Raw genomic sequence first — 13,066 nt, 5'->3', positions numbered from 1 at the left:
GGTGACGCGTGCGCATATCAAAATGACAAAATATCTCCAAATTGTTCCAGATAAATTCCAATTGCAAAAACAAAAACAAAAAAACGTCACAGAAAATCAACAACCCGTATTCAATTAGAGACGTTAAATTTAGAAATTAAAACGCTTTGTTATATATTTCATTTTATTTCAACACCATAATTACCACGATGTCAGCATCAAGCTGAAGTCAAGTGTTAACTCATTCCAATCAGTGGCACAATCTTCTAGTTTAGCTGTTTTATCTTATTAGAATGGTCAGTGTTTTGCACCTAATTTACTCCCGACCAGTGTAAAGGTACAGCAACGTTACTTTTGAATAAATAACCCTCTTTTTCGTTGCAGAGCACTTTACGCAAATGATATGGAACAATACGAGGCGGGTCGGATGCGCAGAACGTAAGATCAACGGCAAGGTTTACGTCGTGGCTCATTACGAAGAAGCAGGAAACAAGCCCGATGTATTCTTATTCAACGTCGATTTTCCTCATCCAGGTAAACGCGATTTCCGCGAAAAATATGTTTTATTAAATACAGGATATGTGGTTATATCAGTGGTTGTTAACCGAGGTACCGCGACAGACTGGGGGTGCCGCGGGATAATTTTAATGGAAATTTATTTTTGCTGTTGTGTATGATTAGAGTAAATAAATTAAATTTAAATCATATATTGCCTAGAGTTTATTTGTAGTGTTCCAGTTTCGTTTATTTATTTTATAGTACATTACTTGACATTATAGTAAGTTACTCAACAAAAATTCTAGTTCGAGGTGCCGCAAGCTATTTATCTTTCCTTTGGGGTTCTACAAGCCGTAAAAGGTTGCGAACCACTGGGTTATACCATTGATTGGAAAGTTTTGCTTGTTTGTTTTACTCCAATATTTATTTTTACTTACTGCGAATGCTCCGAAACTGTCTTATACACCATGTTTGACTAAACCTTTAACCAATTGGAGAGTAATAACACTTTTTATTACAGAGTTTATTTGTTTGGCCTAAACTAAACTATCGTTTCTTATCGGTGGCCCTCGCCACCCTGGGGGGGCGCTGAGTCTTGGGGGAACCACAAGCATATACTGTTGAATGTAAAGTTTAGGACAAATTTATGGTTTCCATTATGACCTTTGAGATCTTCCTTGTGACGTTCGGTAACGCATTTTGTCGAAAAAGTACATGGGACCAAAAATGTTGACAGGCCCTAATTCAAATATCAGTATATATTTAAGAAGTAATCAATTTTTCACAGAAAACATTTTAGCTAAAAGTAAAACGGTTTTGCACTGAATGTATCTAGACTCTATTTTACTTTCACATTTGTGGACCGAAATCAGCAAAATAACAACTTTAAATTGTATTGTGACGCTAATTAATGACGTCCTTTTTAAAATGTCTTGCATACCGTGGTGAGCGCGAAGCAAAACAAAATTTTAGGGGTCCGCGGTAAAAAAAGTTTAAGAACAACTGACCTATTGTGTTTCTTGTACGCAGACACGTGCCTCGCCGACTGCCAGGCAGGTATTTGTCAGGGCAACACCGGCATTCAGAGGTGCAGGTGCCAATCGACCGAAACCGGCTACGAGGCTCCACTGTGCGGCGAACGGTGCGTCGTGACTTGCCCCAGGCCTGCCGGTTACGTTGGCGAGTGGCAAAATACCTGCGAAGGAGCGCTGGTGTGCAGCTGCCGCGAGAGGGCAATGCCCGAACACGGAATTCCGACTGGCGGAGCCTGGTGCCGTTAGTGCTTTTTTCCAAGCAGTTGGAAAACGATTATTTGTGTAGTAAGAATATTAAAGCCTATACGCAATTAGGTATCAGCGCGGCTGAAAATGAATAAGGAGTTAGTCAAAACGTTCAAAATGATACCCCTTTCTTATGTATGGGCTTTAATATTCTTACTACGTCTTACTATAACCTACAACATTATGCTCTAAGATTATTTGTTTGTTTCCGTGCTTGTTTGTTTTAATCTAAACAACCTTAAAAAATTGAGGCCAAGCACTAAAGTTTCCAACCATAAATCGGTCAAGATTTTCTGTTTCTCTGAATGTTGTGGATATTTTTGCACATTAGGACAATACTAATTGTAATATTATCGCCTTATCCTCCCGGCGCCGCCGGAGCGTTTTAAAGTGCGTGAAGTCATCATTTTTTTTGAAGAAACTGAAGAACGATTATTTGTGTTTTCGGTGCTTGTTAATTGAACCTGAACAACCTTAAAGACTACGATTAAACAATAAACTTTTACATTTCAAATGTTTAAGATTCGACATTTATTTTAACATTGCGGCTATTATTAGCACTCAAAGGCAAAATTAATCAAGTGTAAAACTTCATTTTAATGTTAATACCTGATGGAGAAGCCAAACATTACTTGCATAACGTTTCTATGTTGTTAAAGTTGCGGCTGCTGCTAAATGAATAGCGCTTAGTCCATATTTAGCGTATAAAATTCATGTGATTTCGCCCTTGTTTAACTTATTTCTGATAATACGCTTCACTATTTTATTTTGAACGCTATTTGTTATGCGTATAATCCAAGTTTGCCAGTTTAATGATATATATTTATCGATTTCGTACTATTTATCGTTACTTGATTTGGAAATAAGATATGTTTACAAAAATACACAAAGCGTGTTTGCTTAATTCGACAATAGCAGGCTTGTATATTCGCTCGTAGATCTAGGACTCAATTTGATATTGTATGAGAAAATCAGTGTTGCAAACGAGTCATTCTTAAGTGACTGAAGTCCAATTCAAAGCATTTGTGAAAAAAATAAGGCCAAGTCAAATCATTTCTAAAGAGAACTTTAGTCAGGTTCCAGAGAGTAAGTCAATTTCAAGTCAAGTCTTTTTCATAAAAATTGACCGTTAAACTATTGAAATTGGTTAACTAGTCCTGTTATGAGCAGTAACTCTAAAAACTAGCACAAAACGCGACAAATCGCAAGCAAATTATTTTAGGTTCAAAATTTAAAATAAATAGGCCAATTTTATAATGAAAAATGCTTAATGAAAACACTTCAATTCAACCCAAGTAATTGTCCAAAAGGCCTAAGACAAGTTAAGTCAATTTGTCCAAAAACAAAGTCATTAAAAACAGTTACTTAAGTCATTACAACAATAGAAAAAGCTGGCCTGAAGTAGAGCTACTAAACCAATCTTCAAGATGAAGTTGTAGTTAAATTCTGCGTGTCCAATTTATCGGAATAATGATCTATTCACCAAAGTAAAAACGAATGAATCAAGTTCACATTGGTTATTAAAAAATTGGCAGTTTTAATCTTATCATACAATAAACATTAAGAAAACTTAATAGTTGACAATCCGTGATAATGCCTAACACACAGGGTATAGGTTATCCCAACAATATTTGATATTCACATAGTAAAGCAAACACCTTACTATTGATAAATATGTGAATACAGGAAAGCAAGCCTATACGTGTCAGCCATTTGAGGGGGACATAAACTTTTTTTATACATGACGTCAGAAAGTTAAATCTTAACCTAACTTCTTACAAATTAACCTTAAGAACACCACATAGTTCGTTTATTTTATTAGTTTGATGTTGGAGAGTTGTACGTATAGTTAAAATAGGAAAAAAACAATTGGCACAGCCACATGATTATTTTTCAAAGAGCTAATGTATCGCACTAAGGAAGTCGCAAAGTAAAAAAATGTTGTTGTGTTGTTGTTTTTAATGAATTATTTTAACTTTCGTTTAGTGTTCCGGAAAATTGTTAAATGCATTAAGTAGTAATTCTGTGTTCGGGAACTAAACTTGTTATCAAATTAGAGTCGATGACAAACATTTATTGGAGTGTTAATGACAACCCGCAGATGAAAACCTTACGCAACTTTGATTTTGTATTCGATTGTAAGTTAAAATTATCGTGGTATATGTGCTTTCATTTATTGTAACAGTTATTCGTTCAAGAGAAAATTTTGTTTTTGCTAAGCAAGGGCTATACACAGTCGGTTTTAAATAACCAAGTCGATTCCTACTCTGAGTATTGCTCGAGTCCAACACTCCAGGCAATTATTTTTGTTCCTTGTCTAGCTTTTGCCATAGTATATACCAGTGTTGTAAACAAGTCATTTTGAAATGAATTGAGTCCCAGTATTGTTGTTTTAAAAATAACTCAAGTCCAAGTCAAGTCTTTTGCAAAAATAACAAGTCAAGTCCCAGCCAAAGTCATCGGTTGCCCAAGTCAGGTCCTAGTCAAGTCATGATTAGAGCAAGTCAATTTCAAGTCATGTCATTGGCATAAAAGTAAACTGTTAAACTATTAAAATTGGGAACATACAAACGCAATATACAGCACTAAAAGATTTTAATGTGCAAAACAAAAAACACTTAATTTAATCCCAAGTTATTTGACAAAATGACTTAAGTCCGAGTCAAGTCATTTTTCCAAAAGGCTTAAGTCAAGTGAAGTCATTTTAGGCAAACGAATTAAGTAAAGTCAAGTAATTTAAAAATCGTGACTTAAGTACACTTAAGTCAAGGCAATGACTCAAGTCATTACAACACTGGTATATACTCTGTACTGAGTCCGGCTCTGTTTTCTCAGTCCTGTTGCTCAGGCAAGGCAGTCTACAATAACACTTGTAAGACATAATTATGCAGCACAATAATGCAATCTAGCGTCATCCAGTTGCATCCAGTGCGTAAAAGTTGAAATATTCAAACTTTCCGCAACCGAACGATTTGTTTTAAAACCGTTTTACGTTAACGCCAGACGCGCCTATAGTGTGAACCAGCCTTAAGGCTGAACGCGCTAAAAGTGTATCCCTGACAAAGCACGTGACTTCAGTCGATGTTGGTATTGTATATGTTGTGTAATAATTTATTGGCAAACAGGGCGATCCGTAGAAACACAAGGTGCAAATAGGCGCAACGAGGTTTGTGACAGCCATTTAAAATACTGACGGACGTCCGCCTTATTTTAAAGTCACATAAAAAGCACGACAGTAAGCTGCGGCAAAAAACAAAAAGACGATGAAGTTTTCGGGAAAAAAGAACGCTGTAGTTTTTCTGCATTTAAAGAAAACTGAACGCGAGAATTTCGACCCGAGAAAGTAAATAAAACAAACACTATTGGTAAGACATATATGGTGTTTTGCAAACGTTGATATATATATTCTTTAGTAGGTAACAAGAAATGTTCCTATAAATAAACTTGATTTGCAAGCAAAAACAAACAACAATTCCAACACAGAAAAGTAGACAAGATTGTTAACATCTCCATATCTCAGTGTAGGCTTAGATTCCATTCTACTGTGAATTTCGTTAGACTTTGAAAAGTTTTCACACAAGAAAAAAGCGTAACCTTTAACGCGGGAGGAAAAGTTAGCTGGATTAATAGCAAGACATAAATTATCAGTGGTTCTTAACTAGCAAGTAGTTATTCCCGAGTTAGTTCGACATTCGTATGGGGTTTATTTTGGCAACGATATAACTGAAAAAAGTAGTTGGCCTATCCAGCCCTTGCAATTGAATTTAAATGCAAAAAGTTAGACGATTTCTGTGTTTTATTTATCCATTATTTATCCATTGCAGACCATAGCTTTATAACTTATAAAATAAATGTAATAAAATTAAACATTTTTTTCCCGGGTGTAACGGCTCTTAACTAGATAAGAACAACTGACGTATAGATCATATACCAAAGCAGCATAGAAATCAAATAAATTAAACTGCGGGATAGAAACCATAATTATATAGGACTTAACTACACAGGGCCCCGGGGTTGATGCCATTCTTGGGGCTACCCTTGGGGTCGCATTTGCAGACTCGCTCTCCGGTGCAGGTGGTTTCCCATTCACCCACGTAGGTGTCCGGACGGGGGCAGGTGACGATACAGGGGCCCCCGCACTGGGGAACCTGGTAAATGGGGATTCGCTTGTCACAGCCGCACTTTGGTGATGAGGTGAGCTGTTCACCCTGGCAAGTTCCATTGAGGCACTTGGCATCGCAAGTCCCTGGCAAATAGTGGAGAAATGATTAGAACAATCCTTCAAAATAGCTTAAATATGTTGTACAAATAGCTGGACGGTAAATTAAACAAATTTAATTCAATTTATGTTCAGTAGAAGCTGAGTATATTAACTTTGTGCTTAAAACAATTTAGTTACCTTTGATTTGTTATCAACTTTCATACAAATTCTTAAGTACAACGTTAATGTTCACATGGCTAGATAACGTGCTTGTACAGATATGTCTATGACTGTTTCTATGGACAAAGTCTAAGTTGGTTGAGGTTTTACATGGGGTTCCGTATTATTTACAAATAATGCCGAATAAGGAAAACTTTAGGTTATATTCTTTTGAAAAAACTTATTTATTCCTTTAAGTATGACAAGTCCAGCCACAAATGAAATTATAGTAATGCTTGTAAAGGCTTAAGGCACCGAAAAATCGGAGTTACTTTTTTTACAACTGAACATTAGTCGCAATCCTTTCTGTAGCCGTTTTAAATTTTCAATAGCTACGTTAGGTTATCGCCGGTTATAGAGCACAAATATTGTACGGCTCATGTTTGCCGTGCAAAATACCACATGCATAGCAGGATTGCGTGTGTTAAGCAAACATAACCAGGTCGAGTTTTACCTTCAATTGGCATCTGAATGTTGTCCATGAACCGTCCCTCGATGTTTCCCTTGATCTTGTAGTGAGCAACGACGAAAAAAGTGTCATCGACTTTTCGCACAGCACATCCAACCCTTTGGGTGCTCGACCATATCAGTTGGGTGAAGCGCTCTGCAATTAATAACTCCGGTTACTAACATAGTCAAACCGATTTGGAGCAAAAGTAGTGCCATCGTTATCTGACAAAACTGTTTTAAATCTAATGTGCGGTCGAAGTACAATGTGTACTACATCGCAATTATAAACTCTCTTTAATATATTCTAAAGCAAATATCACTTAAATATCTTAGAGACTGGTATTAAAAAAATATTGTTTCAATAGTGTACACTGATATTGCGAGTTCTATAACTAGTTATATACGACAAAATCGCACAAAATATTTGAATAAATTCGAATGATTATTTACATTTAGTTCCTTTTCGTGTACAGCATCGAGATAATTTTCGATATTGGCCAACAAAGGTTAATCTTGCCATTTATTTGTTGGTTAACCTCACATTTTAACCTTATTTAAGCGAAAAACACCTTATTGACGCCACATGCCTGATTTATGCGGAAAACAAAGGTGAAAGTGAGTTAGATAAAATGCCTGTTGCACTCAATCGTAACTATAAGAAATTTTGCAAAAAAATGTTTTAGCATATAGTAGGCCTACTTTAAAAGATGCCACGACGTTTTTCGCTCAAAACAAATTTTACCGGATTTAAGGTCAGCCGTATCAGAGTTGTAGTCGTAGGTGAGTCCCTCAGCGTACCACTCGCTAACTGCTTGGCTCAAGGTGTACTGGTTGTTGAGGGCAATCTTCATATGGAGGTTCTCACCGACGCTGCTGGCACGGTCGCGTCCTGCAGGATATTTACGCGGTTATGGTGCGATTTAGGATAGCGACGACACGTTATGCTATTCCTTATCGTTAAAACAATATGAAAAGACGTAGTGAAATATCAAAGCTTATACAGTAGGTGGCATTTTGAACGTTCCGAATAATTCTTGATTCATTTTCAACATAACATAGAATCACTGCCTTTCGTATTATGTTGAAAAAAACAACCAAAGAAAAATGGTTAAAAATATAAAGGCTCTATAGTTAAATTTCTGGTAAATTACGAATTGAAACTGGATAGGATTAACACTTACTTAAATATTTAAAATCTGTAAACGCTGTTGGTGACACTATTAACAAATAAATTATGCACATCATGATCATGATTAGTGCCACCTAATTTGAAGCTTCGGAATTAGACAAATAGAGCTTTCAAACAATGAAACATGCAAAACCACTAAATAAATATACTGTTGCAGAAAGCCATTATGAAACTGTTAAGTTAAGTCTAAAAAATCGACGTTTTGACACACTAAAAGAGCGCCGGATTCGGTGAACACAAACCTGGGACAGAAGGCCTCAAATAGCCGAAGCTTGGAAGTTTGTTGGCGTACTCCTCAGCGCTTCTTTCCAGGGCGATGTCGTAGCGGAGGGGACGGGCGCCGTGCAGACACCGGTAGTAGTTGTGGATGTTCAGACACTGATTGGCCTGCGAGACTCCGACGATCCTGGCCAGGGTGCATTTACGAACTACTGGAGCACCTGGCAGTAAAATTAAACTGTATGAGCGAAATAGGAACACATATATACGCGGTGCTTATAATAAAGTAAAGCACTTTTGTGTAACGATAAGTTTGGGGTATGTTTTATTCTGAAGTTTGATCGCTGGCAAGTTAAGCTTTGCTCGAGTGTTGAACTTTTTTATTCAACAAAACAAATGGAAAAAAAAAACAAGCAACTGATAGTCTCTAGCCATGGGGTCTATTTGCCGATCGCTGTCTTTAAAGCTAAGAGACAAATTTTAAGATTTTAAAACACTGAACAAAACAACTCAATAAAGTAAAAAAAATAAAAAGATAACATTTAAATTATTATCCGTCCAAGAAATGAGATACTGATATAAAAGCTTATTATATTTTGCTGACAGTTTTAATAATGTACATATTTTTTCGTAATATTGCGACATTGTCTAGAATCCTTGGTTAGCGTAAAACATTTACCAAGTTACTGAGCACGAAAATCGCTTTTCATTTTAGAGGTAAGCGCCAATGCGATTATTCAAAAAATGCACAGTTCCCAACGCAACAAAGGCTCGACTGTGACGCAAGAATACTAATACTTACGGGTTGCAACTGGCGCCCTGGTGGTGCGTCTTGGAGCAGCAGTGGCCGGGACTTTTGGGCTGGTCTTTCTTCCCATGTAAGGCGGCGACTTAAGTTCACCGGGAAGGTAGGTGCAGGGCTTGCATACCCGGCAGGTGCGCGCGCAGTTGTCTCGCATCCAGGCGTAGTGTGTGTCGTAGGGGGCGCAGTGACCGGCCTCTTCCCAGACCTTGCAGTGGTCGCCGAGGTCTTTGCAGTCTGGAGGGAATAATTAGGTTTGAAGAAGGAAAGTTTTTTATGAGATAAAAGCAAGGAATTATATTGCTCTTTCGGGGGGAATTTAAAGGATAAAATTTTGTTTATAAGGTCAAGTTACTTTAGAATTTTAGTTTTTTAATCTATGCAGATTCGAGGAAGGTTTCATTTTGGGATATATAGAGTAAATGTTATTGGGGTTGTCAGTATTTGGAGATTTTTTTTATTGATTTTTGAATACATATAAAGGTAAATTTTCGAGACAAATAAAATTGTTGAAAAAATAAAACCTAAAGATATTAATGTCCTAGATCACTTTTTTTATGTTTAACAGTTTTTCCGACTGATGTCAATTGGTCAATTCGGCTGCCAAACATTGCCTGCCGAATTACAAAGTGCGTAATGCACAAAACACTCTTTAACAGTGTCCTTCCAGCTTTTCAGTGGATTTTACGTACCTTTATCGCAGGTGCTTACAGGTGGAGCGGGTAACGAGCAGGGCTTGCACATGTGGCAAGACTTGGGGCACTTTCGCTGCACGAAACCACTCATGTCGTGACCAGAGCAGAACCGGGGTGCGAAAAGAACTGGACATCTGCGGTCGTAGTCCACACAGGTGTCGTTCTCTGCAAAACAAGGGTAAAGTAAGGCCCTGTCAAGCATGGTACAGAGTTACTGTACCGGCAATACAAACTGTTGTAAACAGCGGGCGTGCGCGAGAAGGGATGACCAAAGCAAGAAAATAATAACTTACATTTGAATTAAACTGATACGAACTTGTAAGTTGCAATTTTGACACGGTTTTAGTTTTGTTTGTACAATAGTAACACTACTTTTTTTCTATAACAAGCACCGCAGCATGGGTGGCACTTTGTTTGATTAAAAGGTACTTAGGTGTTTTTGTTGCTGAACAAACAAGGTTTTTTCACAAAGTCACGCAAACGAGCTAAAAATATTTTCTAAAGCTGTATTTTCGTTTGTTTTACTCTTTCACCGGATTGTTTTACTATTTGACAACATTATGAGACGATATTTTCACTGGTGTAACGTTTGTTGACGTAACTTTGTGACGAAAAATTGTCATGCCCCCCAAATACTTTTGCGAAGCGAGCGCGAAATTTTTGAGGTGTATTAACATTTCTCTTAAATTGCCTGCATTTGTTATTAAGCTATATGGGTTTTATAGTTGCATATCTTTAAAGGGAATCCAGCCTTTGAGACGAAAAACGTTATTTTGTGTTAATCCGATTAATTTTGGACTAATTTCGACATGTTCTTTCCTTTCGCTCGCGGCGCACCGGTTGAGCAACGCTGGTATAAGGTAAAGTCCCTCAAGTTTAGACTTACTCGGGTCGCAAATCCTAGGCGCGATATTGAGGCAGGGCCGGCACACGCCGCAGGTTCGGCTGCACATCGATTTGACGATGTAACCGAGCAGGTTGGTGGAACTGCAACGCGATCGGAAGGTAGACATGGTGCAGTACCACATCCTGTCGCCGCACTTCGGGTCTGAAAAACGGTGGGAAAAAGTCAGTGATTGGTTAACAGCATTTCTTACAAATTCACGAGGAAACAGTTTTTAACTTATCCTGCAATTCGGATGTTACACAGTAGGCGTCTTATAGTTGTGAAAGACCACACTACTCGTTTAACAAAAATGTATAGAAATTATTTAAAACCTACTAACTTGACTTAATTTGTTGGCAATTCGATATAAATACAAAAGCTGAGCACAAATTGGTACATATAGTATTAGGACTTGTAAGAACAAAACATAAATATTAAAAATATGATATTAATTCGTTCAAAACATGTTTGGGCTTAACCAATTTTTCTGGGGTGATCTCATGACACAAAATGGCTTATTCCAGCTAATTTTAGATTTAAGACTAAATCTGTAGGGCGATCTACAGTCCACATTAGCAAAATTACCGAATGTTTATTTTTTCCGAGCAATCAACTTCGAATTAAATTTATTCGTTTCAAGAGCCGCCATAAGAACTCACCACAATCCTCACGCAGTACACTGCCAAGACCGCCGCTTGACCCGCCCAGCAAAGTAAACACGGCGTTGAGGTTACAGCTTCCAAGAGTAGCTAGACTGGCGAGGGTGAGTAGAACTAAAACCTTCATTGTTGATGTTGATTTTGTTGTTTGAGCTTGACGTCGTTTTGGGTATGTAGGTTACTTACTAGTTTTTTTTATTCTCGCGATTTTAAGTTTTGGTTGAATTTAAATAAATATTTTTTTCGCAAAATAAAAAGGCACGGTTGTTTGAATAATTGGTAGATGAATACCTGAAAAGGATAAATGCGGGTTAAATGTAAAAGTAACAACTTAATTTTTTACTTACAAATACTTGCTCACGAAAAAAGCCTTCGTTTTACCAGAAAATAAAAAATATTGCAAAATAACAAAAAAAAAATTGGCCTGCTTTTACATAGTTCAACAATTGACTAGTTTGATTCAACCTCGCTAATAAAACAGAATGTTCTGTTTTTAGCCAATGCTAAAATAATATAACTTAATTGTAATTGACACTGTATATTTGGCTAAACTTTGTGCCACCAACGTTCACTTTTCTTGACTGGGTAAAGTCGAAAAGACTGTTGAAGGGGCCTTATTTTGTTGTTAATCTACTAGCTGCTACCTGCTTGAGGCTCAAGCGAACTGTGATGCCATTCTTTCAGCTGTCCGGGTTTTTATACGCTGAATAACCAACGTCACAATCGACACCTATTATTTATAAACAGTTGGTAGCATATTACATCCCAACGGTGAACTGGGTTGGTCGTTTTCTTCGTGTAATTAGGGCTCCCGTGTAGCTTTTTAACGCAGACGAATCGAAAAACGTCGTTGTTAAGTCGGGTTCGTTACGTTCGACACCAATTATTTCGCCCCCGCCGTACAATTAACAGCGGTAACCGACGAACGATTTAAGCTTTCAAATGAGGCCAATTGACGCGGCAACACGTTCATTGGTGAGCTGTCCAAACGATTTTGGTGGTTTTTATTCCAAACATCCTCATTACGCAAAATGTACGCCGGTTTGACTGCCCTTTGGTGTAATCATGTAGGAATCAGCGACTGGTTTAATAGGTTGACTTTTGTTGTACTTTATAACTGGGTTAAGGCTAACTTGTCAATTAGGATATACATTGCCGGTGGGCTAACATAAAGTAGTAACTGTTCTAGTGTGCTAAGTAACCATTACAAGCGAATTAACCCTGCCATATAGGATGAGAACTTTATGGGGCTTGGCCACACGTGAGCAAGCAGGCCTAAGTCTGTTTAGGCACTAATTTCAGTCGACATTTGTCAGACGCCTTTACAAATCTTATGAAATCGCTTTAAAGTGAAGTCAGTTTTTTTCTTATTTGCTAGATCTGACACTAAACTTTAAACGCCGAATAAAACTTAAACGACGTAGTTTTATTCAAAATCTCACATGATTGGGTATTGTGAAGGCCAGTAATTAGAAGCTATGGGGAAAAATGTATGCAGACTCTCGTTTCGGTCAATTTTTAACTTGCATTTATACGAATTGCTAGCGGAATTTTTCAAAATTGTATGACGTCATCAATTCATTTTCAAAAATAAAAGTGTTGATTTCACGTTTAGCATCATTTGTATGGAAAATAGGTTTCTATAATTAAATAAGGTTACAAATTGAGATGCATTGAGTTTGAGTAGCCTACTGGGGTGTGATTGGAAACCTTCCAAGCGTATATAGCTTGGTTTGCCTTTCAGCAGATAAATTATGTTCGAAGCACATTTCTAAAAGAGGCGACGTTCAGAAGTGGATTTAAAATGACGACAAGGCATAAATTTCTGGAAATAACGGTTCCATGTTGTCTGACATGCTGTCCTTTTTACGCTGTATCCCAACCGATAACTACCGACTGGTGGATAATTCGAACTTTTAACAGAAGAAACTGACAATTATTACGCGCCAACTGTTTCAGCACACGACTGAGTAGTACAGCCTTTCTTAA

General features: G+C 37.4%; 1 protein-coding gene across 1 annotated transcript; it reads right to left on the bottom strand.

The window, feature by feature from the left end:
- Window positions 1-5,749: 5,749 nt before the first annotated feature.
- LOC146145645 (uncharacterized) lies at window positions 5,750-11,204 on the bottom strand. The gene is made up of 8 exons (XM_083390636.1): window positions 11,078-11,204; window positions 10,419-10,580; window positions 9,530-9,697; window positions 8,838-9,074; window positions 8,059-8,256; window positions 7,370-7,516; window positions 6,632-6,781; window positions 5,750-6,003 (listed from the first exon to the last, which is right to left on the bottom strand). The coding sequence occupies exons 1-8, from the start codon at window positions 11,202-11,204 to the stop codon at window positions 5,750-5,752; spliced, it is 1,443 nt and encodes a 480-aa protein (XP_083246762.1).
- Window positions 11,205-13,066: the final 1,862 nt, after the last annotated feature.

The sequence above is a fragment of the Ascidiella aspersa genome, chromosome 5 (assembly GCF_963924565.1).
Source record: "Ascidiella aspersa chromosome 5, kaAscAspe10.2, whole genome shotgun sequence".
Classification (NCBI taxonomy): domain Eukaryota; kingdom Metazoa; phylum Chordata; class Ascidiacea; order Phlebobranchia; family Ascidiidae; genus Ascidiella; species Ascidiella aspersa.
Note: the sequence above shows the minus strand (reverse complement) of the source record. Positions and strands in the feature narration are given on the sequence as shown.

Bases quoted from the DNA above. Each gene is read 5' to 3' on its own strand.
- LOC146145645 (XM_083390636.1), bottom strand. From the start codon at position 11,204: ATGAAGGTTTTAGTTCTACTCACCCTCGCCAGTCTAGCTACTCTTGGA. The intron at 9,075-9,529 runs GTACGTAAAATC...TATTCCCTCCAG, and splicing joins TGTAAGCACCTGCGATAAAG to ACTGCAAAGACCTCGGCGAC. The intron at 8,257-8,837 runs GTAAGTATTAGT...TTTTACTGCCAG, and splicing joins CAGGGCGCCAGTTGCAACCC to GTGCTCCAGTAGTTCGTAAA.